Source organism: Scardinius erythrophthalmus, assembly GCF_964197995.2.
Source record: "Scardinius erythrophthalmus genome assembly, chromosome: 19".
Taxonomy (NCBI): Eukaryota; Metazoa; Chordata; class Actinopteri; order Cypriniformes; family Leuciscidae; genus Scardinius; species Scardinius erythrophthalmus.
In genome coordinates, this window is record NC_138239.1 from 16,583,939 (window position 1) to 16,609,259 (window position 25,321).

General features: G+C 38.1%; 2 protein-coding genes across 3 annotated transcripts; both read left to right on the forward strand.

Annotated features, from left to right (window-relative positions):
- Positions 1–646: 646 nt before the first annotated feature.
- pabpc4 (poly(A) binding protein, cytoplasmic 4 (inducible form)) lies at positions 647–15,041 on the forward strand. 2 transcript variants are annotated; one of them, XM_081393767.1, is made up of 14 exons: positions 647–1,314; positions 6,365–6,558; positions 6,883–6,998; positions 7,377–7,516; positions 7,599–7,693; positions 7,894–8,031; positions 8,139–8,234; positions 9,457–9,726; positions 10,449–10,662; positions 11,046–11,179; positions 12,168–12,258; positions 12,459–12,589; positions 14,432–14,533; positions 14,657–15,041. In XM_081393767.1, exons 1-13 carry the CDS (start codon positions 1,119–1,121, stop codon positions 14,528–14,530), a joined length of 1,914 nt encoding a protein of 637 aa, XP_081249893.1. In that variant the 5' UTR covers positions 647–1,118; the 3' UTR covers positions 14,531–14,533; positions 14,657–15,041. The 2 variants fall into 2 exon arrangements, with proteins under 2 accessions (XP_081249893.1, XP_081249892.1); XM_081393766.1 differs by having other exon boundaries at positions 736–1,314; positions 10,449–10,647.
- Positions 15,042–17,280: 2,239 nt separating this feature from the next.
- On the forward strand, positions 17,281–23,340 carry ppie (peptidylprolyl isomerase E (cyclophilin E)). Its single transcript, XM_081393741.1, has 10 exons — positions 17,281–17,384; positions 17,604–17,702; positions 17,807–17,850; positions 18,114–18,140; positions 18,250–18,331; positions 18,450–18,553; positions 18,732–18,855; positions 20,914–21,099; positions 22,529–22,671; positions 23,154–23,340. The coding sequence occupies exons 1-10, from the start codon at positions 17,354–17,356 to the stop codon at positions 23,220–23,222; spliced, it is 909 nt and encodes a 302-aa protein (XP_081249867.1). The 5' UTR covers positions 17,281–17,353; the 3' UTR covers positions 23,223–23,340.
- Positions 23,341–25,321: the final 1,981 nt, after the last annotated feature.

Sequence of the window (25,321 nt, forward strand, 5' to 3'; positions counted from 1 at the left end):
AAGGTTAGTGCTTCTAATGGTTATGTTTATAATCTTGACATACTGATCATAAAGGACAAATTCTGTTCTACAATCTAGATTACCCTCTCAAGTTCACGGAGTAGACCAACGTCAGTACATTTTATTTTGATTCCACTTCTCAGTAATTTCCAATGCTTAAGTGCAAAACAGCCATGCTGTACTTTAATTTTAACCTTGGAAGTACTTTTCCTATAGTCTTTGTTTTGTCAATGTATTTACTATTGACAAAACCAATGACATGTAAATTATCGGGACAGATATTTTTTTAAGCTGCAAATTTGAGTTAATGTAAAAACATGTTATGACTTATCACGTTCTTTACATGAAATATATAAACAACTGTAAATGTCATGGTAAACAGTCTACCTGGTGAACTTGGTTTTCTTTTTCTGATTTGCAAATATGCTGAACTTTAGCATAAAATATCAGGTCAGAGAATATGCCATTTATGTGGGAGTTAATTATTTATAAGTCTTTATGATTCAATGAATGTTTGTCAGTATTTTGAGGATGACTCGTGTTCATGTAAAAGAAACCTTGTGCTGTAGACTGCAACACCCAGATGTCGCTGTTGGATGTTCCTTGTTGAATGTAGGCTACTGTCATGTTACACCGCATGCTCGGTGCGCGTGTTTTTTCTGTTATCCAGAGTGCGACCCTGGCTGCTATTTCCTCCGCTCGAGCTATAAAGTGCCCGTGCGTTTCCCACGCACCCTCTTTCCCCGGCCACCACACCGTGAGTGTATAACTCACTGTTCTTCAGTACCTTTAAAAAAGAAAAAAAAAGAAACATAAAAAATACAAAATACCAAAAACCTCAAAAAATAACTACTTTAAAACAACTTTTTTTTTAAAAGGGCAAACTTTTTTTTTTTAAAGACAAGGTCTCCAACTACCCGGACGATTTCTGAAGCCAGTTCCTCGCGACCGGACTCCATATGCTGTAGCTGTCAGTAATACCGACATCGTTTATCTGGAGAGTAGCGTAAAAGTTTAATAGACTAATTTGTCCCTCTGGTTCTAGGACACTCTTTACGCACTGTCATTTCAGCACTAGACAAAACACACGAGCTCAAAGGCTTGAACGACACCGAGATATGAACGCAGCGACCGCGGGGAGTTATCCGATGGCTTCTCTCTATGTGGGCGACCTGCACCCTGATATCACGGAGGCTATGCTGTATGAGAAATTCAGTCCGGCCGGCCCGGTGCTGTCCATCCGCGTGTGTCGGGATATGATCACGCGGCGCTCGCTGGGCTATGCCTACGTCAACTTCCAGCAGCCTGCGGACGGTAAGACATGAAAGACGGCGCCCTGTCGTCCTGGGTGACTTTAAACGTGATGCACAGGGCTGTCAGAGTAACGGGAATAATGTGACATGCTTCGTGCGTAAATGTAGGGACACTGGAGGTGATATGTAGCGTGTGTGCGGGCGAGCTATCTCGATCTCCTGTGTGCTGCTGTCACATGTATTTCTGAGATACCCACAGCACGCTGTTCTTCCCTGCTATAACCATCTTTAACAAATTAAAGAGATCGCTTTATTCTCCTAATATGGCCTATTGTGTGAAAGTCAGGGTTTAGTGACTGCACTGTCACACCGCATTAGCCTATGTCCAGCCATTATGGCAAGCTGCTTTAACATTTTCCTTTAAACGAATTAGTAGGCTATCTTTTTATTATTATTAAGTAATTAACACTAGATTTAGTTTGATTTCTGTTTTCAAAAATGGTCTTGAATCCATTCAATCTGTCACATATTCAGATATAACGTGTTCATACTAGTCACCATTTAGTGACAAGAACCTATTTCATTGTTATTATTAGTAGGCCTAATAGTTTTGCCATTGAAATCTATGGGGATCAGTGGTTCAGAAATCAACTAATTACTTCTGACAAGTTGCAAATATATTCCAGTTGTTGCTGATACATATTCCAGTTTAACTATCCTTAAGATACTAGTACTTTTTTCTTAGTTACTAGTTACTATACCAATAGTTACAACTATCTATTCCAATTTTATGTAGTATTATTTAATATTTTACTCTCTAGTACTATTTAAAAGAGTAAAAGCAAAATGCTAGCAATTATTTCTCAGTTATAATATTTATAGACTAATATAATTTTAAGACTAATAGTATGTTAAAAGTAAAAAATAAAGTACTAGCACTTATTTCTTAGTTACTAGTATCCCAATATACAATAGTTATGACTCTACATTTTCTGTAGCTCAAGAGCATGGCGCTAGCAATACCAAGGTCATAGGTTTGATTCCCAGGGAATGCATGAACCAATAAATGTGTACCTTCAATGCGATGTAAGGTCGCTTTGGATAAAACCATCTGCCGAATGTTAATCTATTCCATTTTTATTCATAAATAGCCTATAGTAACATTAAATAGATGTTAAGATGTTGCTGAAATTAACCAAGGAAGATTTTGTTGCCATTATCACACTTGGTTTGCTCACTCTGGGATTTGTAAGGCACTCACATTATGCGTTGTGAAAAGCACCATACAAATAAAACTCAATTGCTTTTAAAGGAGCAAATATTAAATAGAGCTACAGGCTGTATCATTTCCCTTGTCCTGATTTAATATCATCACTTCGATATAAGTACGTGATACAAAGTTTAAATATGCAGCATGGCATGTATGTATGTATCATTTAAGCTGGGCACCCTGTGAAGGACTGATATTTTGTTCTGTTGAGCTTGCCTTGCCTAGCATGTCCATTCCTGGAAAACATCAAGTTCCAGAGAAAAACATTCAAACATTCTGTTGAAAATCTTCCTTAAAATATTGGCAAAATTGTGAAAATTTTAATGGAAAAGCTCAAGACTCTCTATAATAAGGCTTAATTATAGTCTATAATCGGAATAAAGAACTAGAATAGAATTGAATGTACTGGTTGACCCATATAGTCAAAGTGGCCTAAATCTACCATAAACCTTGATATGAGACATTCTACACAGAAGCAAACATGAACATTAGGATACCTCCATTTTTTAGTTATCTGACAAATACTGGAGGAACATTGCTAGTGTGTGTGTGTGTGTGTGTGTGTGTGTGTGTGTGAGCCCACATTTTGCAACCTGGCATGACCTATTTGTGCTATTTAAAGTGTCAGGAGGGGATAATACCATTGTGGAGCACCTTCAGCTTTATTTCAGAATCTAATGATTCAAAGAAGACAAGAATAAGTGTTAACTGGCCATTTTTGTTCATTCCTACATTTCAACTTACCTGCACAGTTTTACAACTTTTGAATAACATATATGTTTAGTTTTTTTCATTCCTTTCTGAGTTAATAGTCTTCAGGGTAAAACATTTGATTGTTCAATCAGCTCAAATTATGCAATACATAATGAGTGAATGTACATTACTGTTCAAAAGTTTGGGGTCGGTATGTTTTTTGTAAGGTTTTTGAAAGAAGTCTCTTATGCTCTCCAAGGCAGCATTTATTTGATCAAAAATTAAATAAAAACACTAATACTGTAAAAAATGATTACAATTTAAAAAACCTGTATTGTATTTTATTATATTTTAAAAATGTAATTTATTTAACAGATTGGTAGTTTGCTGGATCTGAAATGTGTGCTATTAAATGCTCGATTCTGTCCTCTTCTTTCACAGCAGAAAGGTTAAAAGGTCAGAGTTGAACTCACTCACCTTCATTTAGAAACTCAGAATGGCAACTGATAGTAAACATGTTTACATATAAGAGACAAAAAACAGTTTGTGATCACTGCAGGATGCACATCTAGAATTCAGGACTTGAGATTGTATTGCGCATGTTTTTGCACAGTGTTTCAGTGCAATAGTATATTGCAACATGCTTGGCAAATGTGCTCAAGCATATGGTTCGGTTTTCAGCATGTAACAGCTGCATTTGTAAACAGTTGCCGGCACTGGTAAGCTTCAGCCACACACATTCCAGTGTCTCAGCCCCATCAATGGACACAGAGCCTTGAACACATGCTGCCTGCCAGCACATTGCTCAAAGGACCCAAACTGCTAAATATAGAGCCAGTGAGGGCTGCCTTCACTGTGCCTGTCTTTTCTGAGGGGTGCTTTGAAGAAACAAGCAGACAGGCAAATTTATGGGACAGCCACACCATGTTTCTGCTTATTCTGTTTTCTCCAACGATGAAAGCTTACTACTATTACTTTGACAACAATATGCTGTAAATGCATGTGCATCCTAACTAATAATTCTAATCCTCATAAAATATAACAACGTTTTGCTTGATACCAACAAATCACTACATTGGTGGTAAAAAAAGTTTGTGTGTCCTGTGCTATGTTGGCTGGAAGTTGTTATTTGCTCGCTCTCTCTCTCTCTCTCTCTCTCTCTCTCTCTCTCTCTCTCTCTCTCTCTCTCTCTCTCTCTCTCTCTCTCTCTCTCTCTCTCTCTCTCTCTCTCTCTCTCTTCTCTCTCTCTCTCTCTCTCTCTCTCTCTCTCTCTCTCTCTCTCTCTCTCTCTCTCTCTCTCTCTCTCTCTCTCTCTCTCTCTCTCTCTCTCTCTCTCTCTCTCTCTCTCTCTCTCTCTCTCTCTCTCTCTCTCTCTCTCTCTCTCTCTCTCTCTCTCTCTCTCTCTCTCTCTCTCTCTCTCTCTCTCTCTCTCTCTCTCTCTCTCTCTCTCTCTCTCTCTCTCTCTCTCTCTCTCTCTCTCTCTCTCTCTCTCTCTCTCTCTCTCTCTCTCTCTCTCTCTCTCTCTCTCTCTCTCTCTCTCTCTCTCTCTCTCTCTCTGGATGATCCCACCAGCCCTGAGCTCCATGTTCAATACAATTACACTGCAAACTGCTGAGTGCAGCAGACACAAGGCTGCTCCATTTTGTCACCAGACATTTTTAGTGCTTAGTGTGTGTGTATGCTGGGGGGAGGGCTATGAGGAACAGAAAGAGAGAGAAAGAGAGAAACAGATCATAATGCATTACAATAGGTGACAGGTCCCTCAGAGTTTCATATGCCATCAATTTGATAGAAAAACAGACAAAAACTGACAAACCTTAAACCTGACATTCATGTTTCACATGACTTTTCCAGACGTGTATATTTAAATTTATATTTAGTCCACATTGTGTATTAAATATAAAGAAATGTCTATGAATGTTAAAGATCTGTAAAAATGTTTTACATATTTAAACGTTTTTTTTTTCTGTGACATTTTATTTATGCCTTAAAATAGCTTGAATGTTACTCTATACCCTTACTTCATTTAGTATACGCGGATCCATGAATATGCAAATCAGCCCTGCCTACACTCAATCACTCACACCAGCACAGAGATCCACTTGGTCAGCTTTACTGTAGTAGACGCTGCACAATGGCAACTTGAAATACTGGTTTAATTCACCCATATATGTTTGAACCAGAAACTGATTCAGAAGAAGAAATGGAAGAGTGAATTATACAGGCTCATACACAAGTCGATGTATCAGAATGGTAATGCGTTTTATGTAACTGTATGCTCTCTACAACGTCGGACACATAACATCAATTAATATGATTAGCCTTTTGCTTGACTACGTTATTAAACAGCTAATAATGTGTTGCTAATGTTACACGTTACTGTTCGCCATCTCAGAGTCAGCATCCTCACAAACGCTTTGAACAACTTAGAACATCAGTGGAGAAAGGCATATAGTTTATCATAACATTGTAATATACATCACATAATTCACTCGCTATATTGCTAAATGTACCCGATTTTTGATATCAACAGAAAGGTATACCAGGATAACCTGGCTTCTCTCGAGACTCCTGCTTCGCAGTCATAGGTAATGATATGCTAAAGCCCTCCGGTACGTTGATGTGATTGGTTACAAGGTGGTTTGTAACGTAAGAAACACCGGCAATTTCAAATCATGTTTCAAACTGTCATTTTTTTCACTGCAGTTTTAAGGTGAAAATACTCAGCAATGGTGTTGACTTTGCACATGGTTTGTCTTAAAACATATTAAAAACACCATATAGACCATATTAAAAACTTGAGTTTAGTAACCTATTTGAGTCGATGTGATAAAATAAGGAAATTTTTATACTTTAAAATTAACAGATCTTATCATCCTAAAATATCTGGGCAGTAGCACCTCAACAGTCCTGTAATTATTAGATAACAGTGAGGCTCTTTATGATATGCTAGCATTAGCAAAGTCTCAGCTAACAAGCTTCAAGCTTGTTTGAAGTGGTTACTATGTTTGAGTATCTCAACATATACCAATTCAAAGACTTTTGCTGGTTAAGACATGTCTTAATCCTCTAGTAATTGTTTGTAATTTAAGTGCTAAGGTAGAGACCATGCAGAGATGTCTTATGTCTCATGTTTTTTTGGTTTCAGCGGAGAGAGCTTTAGACACAATGAACTTCGATGTGGTTAAAGGAAAACCAATCAGAATCATGTGGTCACAAAGGGATCCATCCCTTAGGAAATCCGGGGTTGGAAATGTCTTCATCAAAAATCTGGACAAGTCCATTGACAACAAGGCCCTGTATGATACCTTCTCTGCTTTCGGAAACATCCTGTCCTGCAAGGTGAGTAGTGACTTTTATATTTTTGAAAGCTGTAAAAAAATAATTGATACATTAAAGGTACACTATGCAACTTTTGGCCCTCTTATAAACAAAACTGCATGCATGGAAGAACATTGTTTTGGTTGTGCTTCGGCTCTGCGTGACTGTGTGGATATAAAATGAATACTAGGCTTAAGAGATATAGCCATTTTAGATGGAAAGGATCTAAAGCTGACTAGCTGAAGACGTTACTGTAGCTATACCCATTGAGAAGCTGTGTAGATCAGCTGTATAAGAAAAGACTCTCTGATTCTTGAGGTTGTCTCATCCCATGTCTGTTTACAGGTGGTGTGCGACGAGAATGGATCTAAGGGCTACGCCTTTGTGCATTTTGAAACTCAGGACGCAGCCGACCGTGCCATCGAGAAGATGAACGGCATGCTGCTGAACGACCGCAAGGTGTGAGTGTCTGAGCATGAGTCATGTGACAGGAAGGATGGTCATTGGTTTGTAGATTGACCAGGATGATATGTAGTTGTCAATTACAGATGTTCCAGAGAGGAACTCTAAGTGAAAGTTTGCTGACCAATCAGAGCCAAAGGATCAGAATCATTTACTCAAATTCATGTTGATCCAAAACTGAGTGACTTTCTTATTTCTGTGGAACACTAAAGAAGATATTTCGAAAAAAGTTTTTTTGCCTGTGCAGTGTTTAAATTTAAAGTCAGATTTGTCCCTGCTGCAGCTGTTTCTTGTCTGTGGTTGGTCCGCAGCTGTCGGTCTGAGATTGTATTGCATTTCTGTATCAGTCACATTTCTGTCTCCATTGTTATTTGTAGGTTTGTGGGCCGTTTCAAGTCCAGGAAGGAGAGGGAAGCAGAGATGGGCGCCAAAGCCAAAGAGTTCACCAATGTTTACATCAAGAACTTCGGCGACGACATGGATGATGAGAGACTGAAGGAGCTCTTTGATAAATACGGTGAGTTTGAGAGTATAAAGGGGTTGTGGTGGTAGTCTTGAGACCTATAATTTTTCTCTGAAGATTTTGTTTCTACCTGCAGGTAAAACACTGAGTGTTAAGGTCATGACTGACCCCACAGGGAAATCTCGCGGATTTGGGTTTGTTAGCTACGAGATGCATGAGGATGCTAACAAGGTACAGTGAATTTGTATTATGATTTGCTGATAATGCTAATCAGCTGAAGCTAAAACATGTTTAAAATTAGCATTAGTGTAAATGACTATATTGATACACTGACATTTTCATTGAACTGGGAGATTGGCTAGATGGATGGATGGATGGACTGACAGTTAAGCAGATGAACAGAAAGGTGATTGACTGTGATGCTGTTTCAGGCTGTGGAAGAGATGAACGGTACAGAGCTTAACGGCAAGACAGTGTTTGTTGGCCGAGCACAGAAAAAGATGGAGAGACAAGCAGAACTCAAGAGAAAGTTTGAACAGCTCAAACAGGAAAGAATCAGCAGATATCAGGTAAATGAATTGCTGTGTTTTGTCTTTGTGTGTGCGCTTGTGTTTAGTTTAGTAATAAAAAAACTATTCATTTTGATCAATTCATTTTGATATATTTGTGTTTGCAGGGTGTAAACTTGTATATAAAGAATCTTGATGACACCATTGATGATGAGAAACTGCGTAAAGAGTTCTCTCCTTTCGGCTCCATTACCAGTACCAAGGTGGGTCAAAAGTCTATTTCTTAGAGATGCACCGGTCAACCAGCCAGGGACCGGAATCAGACGATTTTCCGCATGATCCGTTTTGTTGTCAGCGGCACGGGCAATAACGTCAACTGCTCGTTCTCGCTCTCTTTTCTCCGACGGTGAAGTGATACACACCCGCCTCCTCTCACTCACTCGTCTCATTCGCACTGGTTAAATAGTGCTTGTATAGAGCGCATCATTTTACTAATTCCCTCAGGTTTCGCACTCACACCAAAAACACATGCACCACTGATCTATATAAGTAGAGCACACATAAGCCGCCTCTCAGTCTCAAGCAACTTTTGAGTCATAAGTACCAAAATGAGTGGCTTACTGTGCTTAAACGGTCAAATACACACAAAATTATGTCAAAATGCCTGTCTTGGCGAGTATTCAGTTAAACACAGTCCGTTTTGGAACCTAGTAATTAGTTGTGATTGTAACTTACTGTAATGCAAGTTACAGTAACAGTATATTGGATCCGTGCAGTAGCTCTTAAAGTGACAGCAGCCTAATAAACCTGCTGCTGTCTGTCATGTTAATCAAAGAACAAAAGACTAAGAGAATCACTCTCTGCTCTTGAAGTTTTGTAACTAACTGTAAGCATTGATCTGTATCTAATTTTTACAACAAAGATTATCTAATGTTATTTTACATTTGATTCCTAATTTCTGTAGTATTTCATACCTGAATATACTGTATACCCAGCTGAAAAACTTAAAACTTTATTTCATATTTCTCTTTATTTTATTGCATTTATTTGTGCTGTTGTTTTAAATGTGTTTATTTGTTCTTATTTTATTAGTATTTTTACTATGAAAATAAAATTTTGATCACTGATCCAATTCAGTAAATATTTTTTTCTGGCTGCAAAGGATAGAATATTATAAAATGTTTCTACTAGAAGATGTAGTAATGTGTCCATTAGTTATATACAACACCAGTAGGACTGGGTCAAAATCCAACTGAAATCATTGAATTTCTCCATTTCACCCAGCACCAAAAACTAATACCTTTGCAGTCTATTACATGGCCACAAACAATGTGTTAAAGTACCTATTTTATATTTACATTTTAGACACTTAGGTGCTAGAAAGGGGTTGAATTATGCAGTATTCTGCTTTATGAGATTTATATTTTTGGTTTAAACTGTTCTCTGATGGAGGTGAGATCTTATACAATGTACATCTTGCTGTAGGTGATGTTGGAGGACGGCAGGTCCAAAGGTTTTGGCTTTGTGTGTTTCTCCTCACCTGAGGAGGCCACAAAGGCTGTGACAGAGATGAATGGGCGTATTGTGGGCTCCAAACCACTGTACGTGGCCCTGGCCCAACGTAAAGAAGAACGCAAAGCTCATTTGACCAACCAGTACATGCAGCGCATCGCTGGCATGAGAGCCATGCCCGCCAACGCCATCATCAACCAGTTCCAACCTGCCGGTGGTTACTTCATGCCAGCTGTGCCTCAGGTGGGTGAGCTACAAAAGTCTGAGATGATAATAAAATCTGGGATTTAATTCCATTTAAACCTGGAAAAATGAAATGGTATTATGATACATTTTTATTTTATTTTTTTTTCCGATATTTTCATTATTTTTACACAACCTCACTGTATATTATGGAATGTCAATTTCTGTCAAACAAGAAAAAAGTCATAATTAAAACTTCTATGTCAAAATTATAATAAAAAAATATATAATTTTTTTTGGAAATACAAAATTCTGAAATAAAAAGTAAAAAAATTATATAATATATTATATTATAAATATATAATAAAAATTAAAAGAATGAACTCCAAATTATGACAAGAAAAGTAATAATTATGACAAAAATAAATTTTACCTCATTATTTTATCTCATAATTATGTCCTTTTGTCATAATTTTGACTTTTTATGTCATAACTATGAGTTAGCATATCAAAGTTTTGAATTTTATCTCATAATTTCAACATATAGGTTATAATTATGATTCACCAAAACACATTATTTTCTTATGTGTCCGAAATGGACTTATTATATATATAACGTAGTATTATAGTATACTTCATAGTATATTATACATATAGAGATAATAAATACATTTACGAGGGCTCTAAATTAGTAAAATGTTCAATTAAAAGATTTATAATCTCTCTGATTATTTTTTATTTTTTTTTCAAATGCATCTAATGAATTCTATTATGCTTCACAGGCCCAGAACAGAACAACATACTACGCACCAAACCAGCTGACCCAGATTCGTCCGAACCCTCGCTGGCAGCAGCAGGGTGGCAGAGGTCAGGGTGGCTTCCAGGGCATGCCCGGCTCCTTGCGCCAGCCAGGGCCCCGTGCCAACATTCGCCACCTGGCACCCAATGCATCCGGCCAAGGCCCACGCGGGATCCCCACAGGTGCACAGAGAGTGGGTGAGAAAACCCACCCACTAATGATGTGATGCCCTATAATGGCAAACTTTGACCTGTTTTACAGACCCAGAGGCCTGAAAAGTTTCTCTGTATCATCTCACATTAAATTTTTAAGAGTTGCATAGTTGGTTGAAGGTGTCAGAGATTATAATTCAGGTTTTAGTTTATTTTAATGTTTCATAATAATAATAACAATAATAAATAATGTATAATATATCTGTTGGCTTTAGTTCATATTTAACTGATCATTATGTAATTCCCTTGAATAACACCACAAACTACACATTTAATGATTACAAGTGTGTTTGGTGTTCATTCTGTCCTGATCATAGCTTTAATACTCATTTCCTCTTCCCACTTGCCCTCTTCCTATTTCCCACTAGGAGGCACTGGCCAACCAATGGGTCCTCGCCCTGCCATGGGGGTGACGACCCCACGTGCCATGCCCCCATACAAGTACGCCACCACCATACGAAACACTCAGCCTCAGGTAGTGCAGCCCATTACACTGCAACAGGTAATATATGCTGATAGATGTAAATAAAAACTACACCAAATATTCACAAATACAAAGCTAATTCTAGCTTATTTAGTAATAAATTAGCTTCGCTATTGAATAGCTACATTATATTTCTCAGCAAGGAGGAGGTTACATCGCTATTTTGAAGTAATTAAATTCACAGCTTAGAGACGCAGACACAGGTACGAATCTCTCTCTCTCTCTCTCTCTCTCTCTCTCTCTCTCTCTCTCTCTCTCTCTCTCTCTCTCTCTCTCTCTCTCTCTCTCTCTCGATAATTATTCAAATGAATGCTACAGTTCATTCATTCAAATAAATGTAATCTTACTACTTTATCTCTGTGTCTGATTCAAAGCGGGCAGAATTCTAGATCTAACGAGCCGTAACTGACAAAAATAACTGTAAATTTTACCCTTCCGGTCAAATATTGTGCTGCAAACATTAATAACAGCTTTAAGTTGTCAGTACTGGCAAATGAGCATGGTATAAGCGGGATAATCCACTCTTCGCATCGGGCGGTTCTTTGCCTCCACGTCGTACATTAAAATAGTTTAATGCACAGCTAGCCATGGATTATCCCTTACATATTTAGCAGTATCAGTTGGTAACTTGGTATTGGATATATATCTGATATATCTATAATATATATACTGTATGTCTGTCAAAATTTAATTGTGCTAAATTTTTTCATTAAGGTTACCTTTGCTATCATCCATTTAAAGTTATTAATCTTTAAAAACACCGTTAAATGTAATATTTATCAAATCTTAAAATTAATTGGGGTTTTTTTTCATAATGTACATTATTATGTAATGCCTAATTCATTTAAAACTGTTGCATTTTAAATGATTGATTTTATTTTTATTTGTTTATACAGAATTGTATGAATTTTTAAACTGGCCATTTGTCAGTTATTGGCCAGAATGTGAAAATTATTATTGGCTTCGACAAACACAATAATATTTTGCGGTTTATTGTCTTGGTCAGGCACAGCCAGCAGTTCATGTGCAGGGTCAGGAGCCTCTCACTGCCTCCATGTTAGCTGCCGCCCCTCCTCAGGAACAGAAACAGATGCTTGGTGAGATGAGGAGGCTGTAAGCACGTTCAGCCTTTCTAAACATATCTTTACACTCTCAAGGACGTTTTTTGGGCATGCCTAATGAGTATTTTTGGGCAGCCTATTGAGTATTAATTACTTGCTTATTTTACTCTTCCCTGTAACCATCTCAAACTGTTTATTTTCTGTCTTGCGTGTGCCTGTTCTGTTTTTCCCTTTAGGTGAGCGATTGTTCCCTCTCATCCAGGCAATGCACCCCAGTCTAGCCGGGAAGATCACAGGAATGCTGCTTGAGATCGACAACTCTGAGCTGCTCCACATGCTGGAGTCCCACGAGTCTCTGCGCTCCAAGGTGACAGTCGTTAACTATGATAAAAGCCTCCAGCAACCGACACTAGCTCTGCTGTTATGTGCAGTAATGGGAAAAGTCACAAGCTTTTAACAATGCAAAGCATATTGACTGAACCAGGGACATAATATGCATTCATTTATTAAGATTTATGCCTTGCCTAGCACAGACTAGAGATGTAATCTATATATAATAATGGCGTTTTATCAGTTAAAAGATAAGTTCACCAAAAAAATTCTGTCATTAGTTACTCACCCTCATGTCGTCCCAAACCCGTAAGACTTTCGTTCATCCTCGAAACACAAATGAAGGTATATTTAATGAAATCTGAGATTTATGTCCCTCCATTGACAGTCTACGCAACAACCACTTTGACGTTCATAAAGAGATCATAAAACTAATCCATATGAATTGAATAAATGAAATTTTCTGAAGAGACACAATCGCTTTACAGTATATGATGAACAGATTGAATTTAGGCTTTTATTCACATATAAACATTAATCAGTGAACATAAACAGAAGCTCAACCGAACCTGCTTGACATGCATGAACAAACCTCTTGCAGAAGCTCAAACGTGCTGTGTAACACGAGAATGAACTTCATTGTTTCTTGAAGCTCAAACGTGCTGTGTAACACGAGAATGAACCTAATTGGTTCTTGCAGAAGCTCAAACGTGCTGCGTAAGACGAGAATGAATCTCATTGGTTCTTGCAGAAGCTCAAATGTGCTGCGTAAGACGAGAATGAATCTCATTGGTTCTTGCAGAAGCTCAAACGTGCTGTGTAACACAAGAATGAACCTCATTAATGAGGTATTTTCATGATTTGTTATCACAACTTTTAATCTTTTGTCAAATCAACTTAGATAATTAATGTGGTTCAGATAACATATATTTTGAGGTTCTATTTATTAAACCATAATCTTTTGTCAAATCAACTTAGATAATGCGGTTCAGATAACATATATTTTGAGTTTCTATTTATTAAACCAATCTCTTTGTTGCATTAACTCAATTTTTTAATTTCAATGAACTCAAAATTTTAAGGCAACCAGGTAACTTACATTTTAAAAAAAATTGAGTTCATTGAAATTAAAAAATTGCGTTAATGCAACAAAGAGATTGGTTTAATAAATAAATAGAAACTCAAAATATATGTTATCTGAACCACATTATCTAAGTTGATTTGACAAAAGATTATGGTTTAATAAATAGCTGCGTAACACGAGAATGAACCTCATTGGTTCTTGAAGCTCAAACGTGCTGCGTAACAAAAGAATGAATCTCATTGGTTCTTGCAGAAGCTCAAACGTGCTGTGTAACACGAGAACGAACCTCATTGGTTCTTGCTGAAGCTCAAACGTGCTGTGTAACACGAGAACGAACCTCATTGGTTCTTGCTGAAGCTCAAACGTGCTGTGTAACACGAGAATGAACCTCATTGGTTCTTGCATGTCAAGTGAACATGCTTGAGCTTCCGTTTACCACAAATTATGTGTGAGTTGAATGTTTATATGTGAATTAAAGCCTAAATTCAATCTGTTCATTTAAAATCGATCGTGTCTCTTCAGAAAATTTGGACTAAACCGCTCAATTCATATGGATTAGTTTTACAATCTCTTTATGAACTTTTTTAAAGCACCAAAGTGTCAGTTAGACTGTCAATGGAGGAACAGAAATCTCTCAGATTTCATTAAAACTATCTTCATCTGTGTTCTGAGGATGTACGAAAGTTTTACGGCAACATGAGGGTGAGTAAATGATGGCAGAATTTTATGAGAGCCATGAATCTCTGTGGTTAAGATGGCGAGGGCATTGCAGGACTGATTTGTTTGTGCTGTCAGGTGGAGGAGGCTGTTGCAGTTCTTCAGGCTCATCAGGCCAAGAAAGACGCGACACAGAAAGTGGGAGTCACTGCTGTGACCGCAGCTGCAACATCCTGACGAGTAACTTTTATTATTATCAGTAGTATTATAATGACTGTGCTTATAATGGCTAGGCTATTTCTCTGTTTGTTTAAAATTATTCTGAAAAAGTAAATTGTTTTAATTTGAAATTGTTTTCTGTAGGGTGAAGCTGAAAGACTGAAGAGAGATCATCCCTGTCTGGTGTCGTCTGGTGGCAACCAATAGGAACACAAAAAAGAAAACATGAAAAAAAAAAGAAAAATACAAAATAATACTTGAACATAAAGAAAACAATTTTGTTGCAGGGTTAATATTTTTTACCTCTGTGATGATTTTTATCACCTAAAGTTAATAAAAAAAAAAAAAGTCAATTCTGTGAGGGAAGAGCCTCTGTATTGTGGCCAGGACTGACTTTTTCTATGAGGAAGTGGAAGCTTGGTTCTTCTGTGAGATGTGTGTTTGCTGGTTTGATTGGACCTCACTTGTCCCATGACAATAACCCGAGTGGTGTGGCACTCTAAATAAAGGAATGACTATTTAAAATGAACTATGCTGTGTTCTTCATTTTTATTTACTTAGCAAAGACAAAGGCCATGTTACAGACACTTTTTATCCCAATTGACTTGCGGTAGGACCTTTAGAGGTTAAATGTTCTGCTCAAGGACCCAATAGAGCTGGCAAGTCCCGACCATCCGTAAAACCCCAAGTGGACCTCTAGGTTGAAAAATCGTCAATGCAAGTGAATGGGAGAAAATTATTATTTTCTGGTCCCGTTTGAATTGTGCCATGAATGTGAACATATGTTGTCTGTGAATTTTTTATATAATTTTGCTGGCACAACTGGCCGATGGATTGGAGAAGGAGAGGAAGCGGAAAAGAACCAAGGCCCAATACAAAGGCCCCCGCTTCATTGGCTTCCTCAGGCCTGGGGAGAAGGCAGGCAATGAGGACAGATGTTTAGGGATCCTAGGTACAGCAAAGGACTGGGAGATGAGAGTTGACCTCGGAAGGCAACTCAAGTTTCCGGAGGAGATTACCGTAACCAACCTCCGACCAGACATTGTGCTCTGGTCCCAGGCAACAAGGCAGATTGCCCTAATAGAGCTGACGGTACCCTGGGAGGAAAGGATCGAGGAGGCACATGAACGCAAGCTAGGGAAGTATCAGTCCCTCATTTCTGACAGCCAGCAGAGGGGTTGGAGAGCCTGGAATCTACCAGTGGAGGTGGGTTGCAGGGGGTTCCCAGGACAGTCACTTTGGAGGGCATTGGGGACTCTTGGGGTTAGAGGGGCAACTCGCAAGGATCTGGTGAATAATATATCAAAGCAGGCAGAGGCAGCATCCAGGTGGCTGTGGTTGAAGAGGAGTGAGCGGTGGCTAAACCAGGCTGGCAGAGAGGGTGGGGGTCAGAGCTGAGTGGTGAAGTCCTGAATGACTGAGGGAGCAGATCCAGGACGCTGGTTTTGCTGTCAAGCCCCATTGAGGTGTCGTGGGCTAGTTGATGAAACACCGGTGAAGTGGGGTGCCCACTTGAAAACCCAGTGAAGCCAACAGGTCTGAACCATGCAGCTCTGCCCTCAGTTGAAAACGTCTGAGGGGAGCGACTTCTATGCTAGCCACCCACATAAGGAGCAGGACGTAACTCCTGCCAAGTGAGGTGGCTGCGATATACCCTATCGTTTAAAGACATTCATGTTACGAGTTTGACAGTATATGGTATGATTCTTCGGCTAGCAGTTGTGGAAAATACATAAGGAGAAAGACTACATGTCGCCTATGTGACGTCACCCCATAAAGTTGACTTACCCGTGGTTTTCGCCAACCTCAACAATTTTGTCCTCTCCCTGAAAGAAGGCGGTGAAGTGCACCAAAGACACGCAGCCATGTTTAGCGGGATTCGTGAGCTAGTGTCCGTGTTCGAGTGGTGGTGACGTTTCAAACGCGTCGAAAGCAGCGAAGAGTTGTAGTCCACAAAGTGCTCTCACACAAAGTCTAACCGTATCAAACTTCTACCCGCTAAATTGTAGCATTCTTTACACGAAAAGTTATATAAAAAATTCACAGACAACATATGTTCACATTCATGGCACCAGAAAATAATTATTTTCTCCCATTCACTTGCATTGACGATTTTTCAACCTAGAGGTCCAGTGGGGTTAGCAGAAGGGACGGGACTTACCAGCTCAGAAATGTAAATAAACATTACATTTCACCTTTACCTGGGACTACTCACATGACCAAAGCCATTTACTGTAACTCCAGTTTGCCTCCTTCTGAAAGTTGATGTCAAACTACTGTAAAATTATATCCATAGAGCTACCATATTTAATGGTTCTGTCAATTATATAATTATATCAATAATCAATGAATGCATATAATTAATGCATATAAGTTAATTCATGCATATAAATTAATGCATATAAGTAGGCAATATCAATTATATGCATTATCAAGATATAAATCATGATCACAAAACATGTAAACATCATCCAATTTAAGTAACAAATTGATTCACATAAAAAATAAATAAATTAGAGAATTGTTACATAAATAAAAACTAAGCTTTTTGGACTCTGTGGTTTACCAACTTTTACATTAGTGACTGGTAAATATTTTTTAAATAAAAACGTTTTACTTTTATATGGTATGTAGTTTGTTTCACAGAGCGAGCCAATGAGTAATATATATATGTTTCCACTTAGCTAAGAAAATTCAAGTAAAAAACTAACTAACTAAAAAAAGTAAAGCTGTTAATCCAGAGTTGAACCCTATGTTATTTTGTCCTCCGCATCACTAGAGGGCGAGACAACGACCCGCAGTGGCGAACAAAACAGTCAAAAGTCAGAGGTTACAAGCAAGATGGCGTCCAGCAAACGTGTTCTTTATGTTGGTAAGAAAAGCATCAAAATTATAATCAAAATAACAAACCCTTCGTTCTTACATTGCGCTAGTTCAACCCTGCAGCCTCGTGCATGTTTAGGAATGCGATTCCGGTTATCAGCTGTAGCCAGGAAAGGGGCAAAAGATGAAATATCAGCTTGAATTGCGCGGTCAATGAGTTTTTAACATGAAATATTAAAATAAGTGGTATATGTTTTGTTTATCTCAGGGGGTCTCGCGGAGGAGGTGGATGAGAAAGTGCTGCACGCGGCATTCATTCCCTTCGGTGACATCACGGATATACAGATCCCGTTAGATTATGAGACGGGTAACTAACACACATAAATCAAAATACACTCCCATCATTATAAAAATAAAAAGTTTTATGACTTGAAAATATCGCACATCATGTTTGACTCTTTTTGTCCACAGAGAAACACAGGGGCTTTGCATTCATCGAGTTTGAGCTGGCAGAGGTGAATACGTGCTAAATCTGTCTTCACTTAAGAACACATCCTCGACTCAATCAAAATAAGATGGAAAATATTAAGCATTGGAATAACTTGTATCTTTTATTATTAATTCATTCTGGTTCACTTTTGTAACCAATGTTGCTTCTCATAGTGTACACAAGTCACCCATACATGACTGGTTTGTTTGCCTCTACAAAAGAAAAAAAAAAGGATGCTTAAATACACCAATAATTCACTTTCTCAAACTTCTGTCTGCTTTTTCCCAGGATGCAGCTGCTGCCATTGATAATATGGTGAGTTAATGAACCACTCATTTCTGTAGTCTCAGAAAACCTGATGTATGTCAGTTTTCCTCAGAGCTGGAAGTCTAGGTTAATATCTATTCGACTTCGTGTCCTGCAGAATGAGTCGGAGCTGTTTGGGAGAACCATCAGGGTGAACATCGCCAAACCCATGAGAATTAAAGAGGGCTCCTCTCGACCAGGTGAGATTTTTTTATTGCAATGGGTTGCTATGATAAACTCTCACTCATTATGCTGTTAACTTATTTCTTGCATGTCCTTGAAACACAAATCTGAATTCCATTGCTGCTCTGCTCATAGTGTGGTCTGAAGATGACTGGTTGAAGAAGTTCTCAGGGAAGACTGTTGAGGAGAGTGAGGAAGCGGAGTCAGCTGCGGAATCAGCCACTACAAACACTCAGGAGGTGGGAATGTTGTAATAACATTGTTTGGTTATAGTATGTAATGATATTAAATGTCTTGCATGCCATATTTGTATAAGTTTATATACATTTTTGCTCAGTGTTGTATGATCTGTATAGATTTTACATTCTGATATTTATCATTAATGTTTTCTGATTGGTATTTTGTGTTTCTGAACAGGGAGAGCCTCCAGCGAAAAAAGGCAGAACTAACCCTCAGGTCTACATGGACATCAAGATTGGCAACAAACCTGCAGGCCGACTGCGCTTCCTTCTACGAGCAGACGTTGTGCCTATGACTGCAGGTCAGACTCTGTAAATTATCTTTAGAGGTTCCAATTTTAAAATGCATTGTGAACAATTCAGCCATGCATATTTCATTTGAAATTTTTGGGCCTGATGTTTTTTAATCAATTTAAAAACTGGTGAAATGACAGACTCTGGTGACGTATACTGAACTTCTCCAATCATTTAGTCCACATAAACTCCACCTGTTTCTTACAATTGACTTTAAGCTTGCTTTCAGATCTGCCTCCATCAACAATCGATGGACAGAGCCAAATACTTTTTTCCGTTTTCGATAAGTTGTTGCATGGTCCAGGACATCACAGCACATTATAGTGATGCGCGTATCTGCGAACGCTAAGGATAATCCGCGAGTAATAAAAACATTCCTTACATCCAAACTTTCCTTGCTTACCACCTAATCTGGTATGGGAAGATTTTCTTATGATTAATAGTTTTCAAAAGGCACTTATTTCCAGGATTTATTGTCAGCTTTTTGACTTATTGATGATTGCTCTATTGCTAACTTAAAGTGCCTGGGAACATGAGTTGGGTTAAAGGTCCCGTTGCATGCGATTCCATGTTTCAAACTTTAGTTAGTGTGTAATGTTGCTGTTAGAGCATAAATAATATCTGTAAAATTATAAAGCTCAAAGTTCAATGCCAAGCGAGATATTTTATTTAACAGAAGTTGACTACAAAAAACGGCTCGATTGGACTACACCCCTCTACATCCTGCATTAGTGACATCACCAGAACCGTTTCTTGACTAACCTCCGCCCACAGGAATGCTCCCTCAACTCTACTGGCTACTTGCGCACTTCTTATAACTTAGCCTACTGTGTTTACTCAGCTCTTACGGTGATTTTCTGAAGTAAAACTGACGCTTCATCTTTTGTGTGATGTACAATAAACTTTATTAAACTCATCAGTACATGTTTGATCATCATTCAGACAGCAGACTTGTAGGCTATTAATAAATAATGGATACATAGCCTACAAGCAGATGACAAATACGTTATAATAACCGTAATTAAACTACTAAACCATACCTGTTTCATCTCTATACAGCAATCTGACTCTGTAGGCATTATTGTCCGACTCGAAATGAACGCCGTTACTGAGAGTTTCTGATATTATCATCATTCCGTGAGATGAATTTGTCCTGACAGACTGAGCACGAGCTCATGAAGCTCCGCCCCCTGTGTCGTCCAGCAGCACCTCATTTGCATTTAAAGGGGACACACTGAAACGGCTCGTTTTTCTGAGCCCCAAAAAATGTCAATTTAAACATGCTGTAAAAAATGATCTGTTGGGTATTTTGAGCTCAAACTTCACATACACACTCTGGGGACATCAGAGACTTATTTTACATCTTGTGAAAAGGGGCATAGAACGGGACCTTTAAGAGTTTGTGAATGCTATTAATAGAATCCGTTCAAGCTCAATATGTGCACAGCTTGGGCTCATACAGTTTAAAATACTGCATAGGGTTCATTATTCCAAAGCTTGGTTCTTTGCAATTTACTTCAACGTTGATGACAGTGTTGTGCTAGCCTACATGTCACATGTCACCCTGTAATGTGAGTCATATGTTGTTATTTTTTTTATGTCCAATGCTTCATAACTATTGAAACTATTTTGAGACTGTCCAAAAAATTTTAAATCAAGATTGATGTCTGCCCTACTACTGCATTCTTTGGGGTTCTTAAAGTTTGGGCTCTGTTTTCATCAAAACAGTTAGATATACGTGCCTTCACTTCTTTATTGGCTTGATGGTGTTTTTTTTTTGGAAGTCCACCAAGCCTCTGGGTATTTCACAATGGCTTGTTGAATGATATGTTTTTTTTTAAACCAGAAAAGATAAGATGTTCTCAGTATGCCAGCTGAGGTTCTTCCCATGATAAATGGCAACACTTTAGAACATGTTCACTCCCTTCAAACTTTGCCTGTTGCCGCCCCCCTCCCAAATTGACATTAGAACTGATCTGCGCATCTCTGTCACATTAGCAGTTTGCCAATTAAATGTTTGGTGCTTTGCTGAAAAGAGAAACTTCTGTTTTGTTTTTGTTCTGCAGAAAATTTCCGCTGTCTGTGCACACACGAGAAGGGCTTTGGATTCAAGGGCAGCAGTTTCCACAGAATCATCCCTCAGTTTATGTGCCAGGGTGGAGATTTCACCAATCACAATGGCACTGGGGGGAAATCCATATATGGAGGCAAGTTTGAGGATGAGAACTTTGTCCTCAAGCACACTGAACCAGGTGAGATGAGTCCTCAGCTTGAGAGAAGTTAGATGTGTGTGTGTGTGTGTGTGTGTGTGTGTGTGTGTGTGCTTTGAAAGTTTTTTTCTGTCTTTATTCACAAAAGCCTTTGAGAACCAATTGCTGTCTCACACATAATCTGTTTGCCCATGTTAAAGGAGAACTCCGGTCAATTTTAACATTAAGCTAATTTTTTTTGTAAATTTGGAGTGCTGTCAATACAGAGAACAACGACAAAAATCGGTGTTGCCTACACCGTGTTATCCTCTTTTTAAAATTTGCACCCTGTTGACTTCAATGGGGCAAGTACTAAACCTGCTTTTAGCCTCTTAACATCCTTGATGTGTCATTACAAGTGCCCAGCCATGTGAGTGATACCTTCAGAGTGATCACGGTGAATCTGACTGCAGTAGATGTGAAAGATATTAATAAAAATGAAGTTAATTCAGCCAGCGCTTATACCTGTATTTATTTCCTGTTTTCGAGTCACAAGTCCATAGTAGTCGATTGTCGAGTTCTCCACTCTTGCTTAGTTACCTATGAACACGCGCGTGAATTGGACAATTGACTACTATGGACTTCGACCGAAAACAGGAAATAAATACAGGTATGAGCACTGGCCGAATTAACTTTAATTTTTATTCATATCTTTCACATCTACTGCAGTCAGATTCACCGTGATCACTCTGAAGGAATCACTCACATGACCCGTGCACTTGTAATGACACATCAAGGATGTTAAGAGGCTAAAAGCAGGTTTAAAACTTGCCCCATTGAAGTCAACAGGGTGCAAATTTTAAAAAGAGGATAACACGGTGTAGGCAACACCGATTTTTGTCGTTGTTCTCTGTACTGACAGCACTCCAAATTGACAAAAAAATTAACTCAATGTTAAAATTGACCGGAGTTCTCCTTTAACTGGTTAAACTTATAGCATTCACATTGAAGGATTGGTGCGGTGCAGTGATCGTTTCCTCACAATCTGTTTTTTTTTTTTGTGCTTCACATGCTGAATTAAAGTTTATATAGCGCTTGGTTCATGGTCAAAATGAACATGAATTGACATGAAAATGTAGGCTAGTAATTTTACCATAAATGCATACAAGTAAAGTAACCTACTATTTTTTTATAATGGGTGGCAATTTCATTGGTTATTGGTGTGGATTGTAAATTAGTTTATAATGTTTGTGATACTAAAGTTTCCCGTAAGAGAAGTAACTTGTTTAAAAGTTTAGCCTCACGCTTGAACATCTCAACATACAAGTCTATATAGAAATAATAAATTGATTCTAACAGTGAAGCACACTGCAAACACGTCTCGCGTGAAAGCTCAATGAGTGTGTAATGCATACATAATGCAAATGGATCATGTGAATGTTCAGGATATTTGTTGATGTTGATCTCCTGTTCTCTGACTATGCACTCATAGGTCAGCTGTCGATGGCAAACTCTGGTCCCAATACTAACGGCTCTCAGTTCTTCATAACTGTTGATAAGACAGACTGGCTGGATGGCAAACATGTGGTATTCGGAGAACTTGTAGAAGGCATGGACGTACTCCGGGCCATGGAGGTAAGATGAGGGAGATTGGATTTGCAATCGCTTATGACTTGACTATTAAAAAGTTGGTAGTCAGTAAGATTAAATGTTTTTGAAAGACGTTTCTTATGCTTTCTGAGGCTGCTTTTTTTTTAAATGAAAAATACAGTAAAAGCTTTAATATTGTGAAATATAATTTACAATAACTGTTTTCTATTATAAAATGTAATTTGTAATGTAAAATGTGATGGCAAAGCTGAAAAACATTTTTGATCCTTCAGAAATCATTCTAATATGCTTGTTTAGTGCTTAAGAAACATTTCTTAATGTTATCAAAAACTGATGTTTTTTTTCAGGATTTTTTGACGAATAGAAAGTTCAATAGAACAGCATTAATTTGAAATAATCTTTTGTAACATTATACATTCTTTACTGTCACTTTTGATCAAAAGGAATTTAAAATGCTTTTTACATTTTTTAATTTTAATTACTTTGTATCTGTACTGTTTCCTCAGGCTCAGGGATCAAAAGATGGCAAAACCAAACAGAAAGTCATCATTTCTAATTGTGGAGAGTATGTGTGAGATCAACATAATGTGTGTGTCTGTCTGTCTGTGTGTTTGGGAGTGAGAGAGTGTAAAGAAAAGCTGTTCATTTTTTTTGTAGTACTTTGTAAATATCTAAATAAAACTTTTATACATATCCTTGTGATTTTTGTCCTGCTAATTATTGGCCTTTATACTACAGGGCCGTTGAATGCTTGAATCTGATTGGTTGAAGAACGTTCTAAGGTGTGCATTATTTTCAGGGAAACGCACGGCTAAAGTAGTTCCAGGCAGGTCTTGACCGCATTACAGTTCCATATCACTTCGCGTAGTTAACGGTAATAACGGAAAATAGGATACAATTCATAATAAGAAAAAAACATGCAGCCCCATGCGCTTGATCTGCAATTTTCAATGTCTAGCTTCACAATCAATGGAAACATGCAGTTTAATTTTAATAAATAAAGTATATAGTCCTATCTATATTATAATCAATAGAAAATTCAACTGAATATAGGCTAAATAAATGGATAGTACTGCAGTACGGATTTTTATTGCAGATAATAACAAATAAATAATTATTGATAGGCCTACTTGTTAAAATGGCTTTGTGTTTAATTTATTTGGCTATAGTCTACTGTCATCTGTCAATGAAAAAAAAGAAGAATGGACGAATTAATTAAAACGAATTAAATTAATAAATAAATAATAATATTGACGCAAATGCTTTTCTGTCTCATTATTGCTCTCTCTAATCACTGCATTAATAACTGGGGACACACTTTAAGGCCGGTTATGAATGTAATTTGATACGTATGACTGATCATGTCCAAACGCGTGTTCAGCGCGTTCAGTCTGTGTTCAAAGTCGGTGTTTAAAATCTGCTGCAGTCGATGAAAACAGTCAGAGAATGTGTCAGCTAGTCATGTGTCCCCAGCATTAGTCTGCTATCAGTGGCTCAAACCTCCGTTACTAACTCTAAAATGACGTTTTGGAATTAGCAACGGAGGCATTGGACTAGATGCGTAAGAAATTAGTCCTACATACAAGAGCGTTTTAATGACAAAAACTTTACAAACGTCTTGAAATACATAATCTGAACAATGTTTCGAGGTGTGGTAACTGTAGTATAAGCGGAATAATTGACTTCAGGCCGTTGAATTATTAGAAAAATAATGCACACCCGAGGTGAACGGCCACTCCGCTTCGCGTCGTGACCGCATTACCACCTCGGGTGTGCATTATTTTTCTAATAATTCAACGGCCTGTCGTCAATTATTCCTTACGTATTTAAAGCTGGGGTAAGCGATATTTAAAAGAACTCTTGGACATTTGAATAAGAAACGGCTGAAGACGCATCATTTTCGACAGCACTTTATCCAGTAATACTAACACTTTCTCTTCTATTCTATTCTACATGTACTACGTTGGATTAAACTGTGAAGGGTCATAGCACTTGCATATTGTTGTCCTACGGTTAGTTTAACTGCTTCTATTGTTCTCATTTGTAAGTCGCTTTGGATAAAAGCGTCTGCTAATTGAATAAATGTAAATGTACCCAAACAAACACACCCCTCTCTAAATTGCTCCGTCTCCAATTTTAACCGCTCTGCTCCGAGTCTGTCTCGAACCCCGATCGCCGCATGCGAGGTGAGTGCACTAACAATGACGCTAAACACCAGCATGCAGATCGTGGTGGGGCTGCACCTGGGCGGGGCGACACCTGTCACTTACTCTGATTGGCTCCATCGTCTTTCACAGGCATACACAATAGAAAGTGTGTTCATTGTTTGTGTAGAAAGGAGTGTAAAACTGGAAAATCTGTACAGTTTCACAAAGCCTTCATTAAAATGCACAGAAGAAAACAAAAACATCCTGTAACTCGCAATGTCCCTGAAATTGTTTTGGTAACAAACTTTAAGGTCTTTGGGCGAAAGCCACCCCACAACATTTAAAAAATAATAATAATTGGTTGATTATCCACAGCAGGAGGGTCAGGGTCTTTAGGTAGAGGAATGAATTATGAATTAGGCTTAATCATTTATGGCATTTTGGTTATTTCATATCATTAGTATGAGAATAGAAATTAAATCGTTATCAGTAACATGACAAGACATAGGCCTACCGAGTTACAGAAG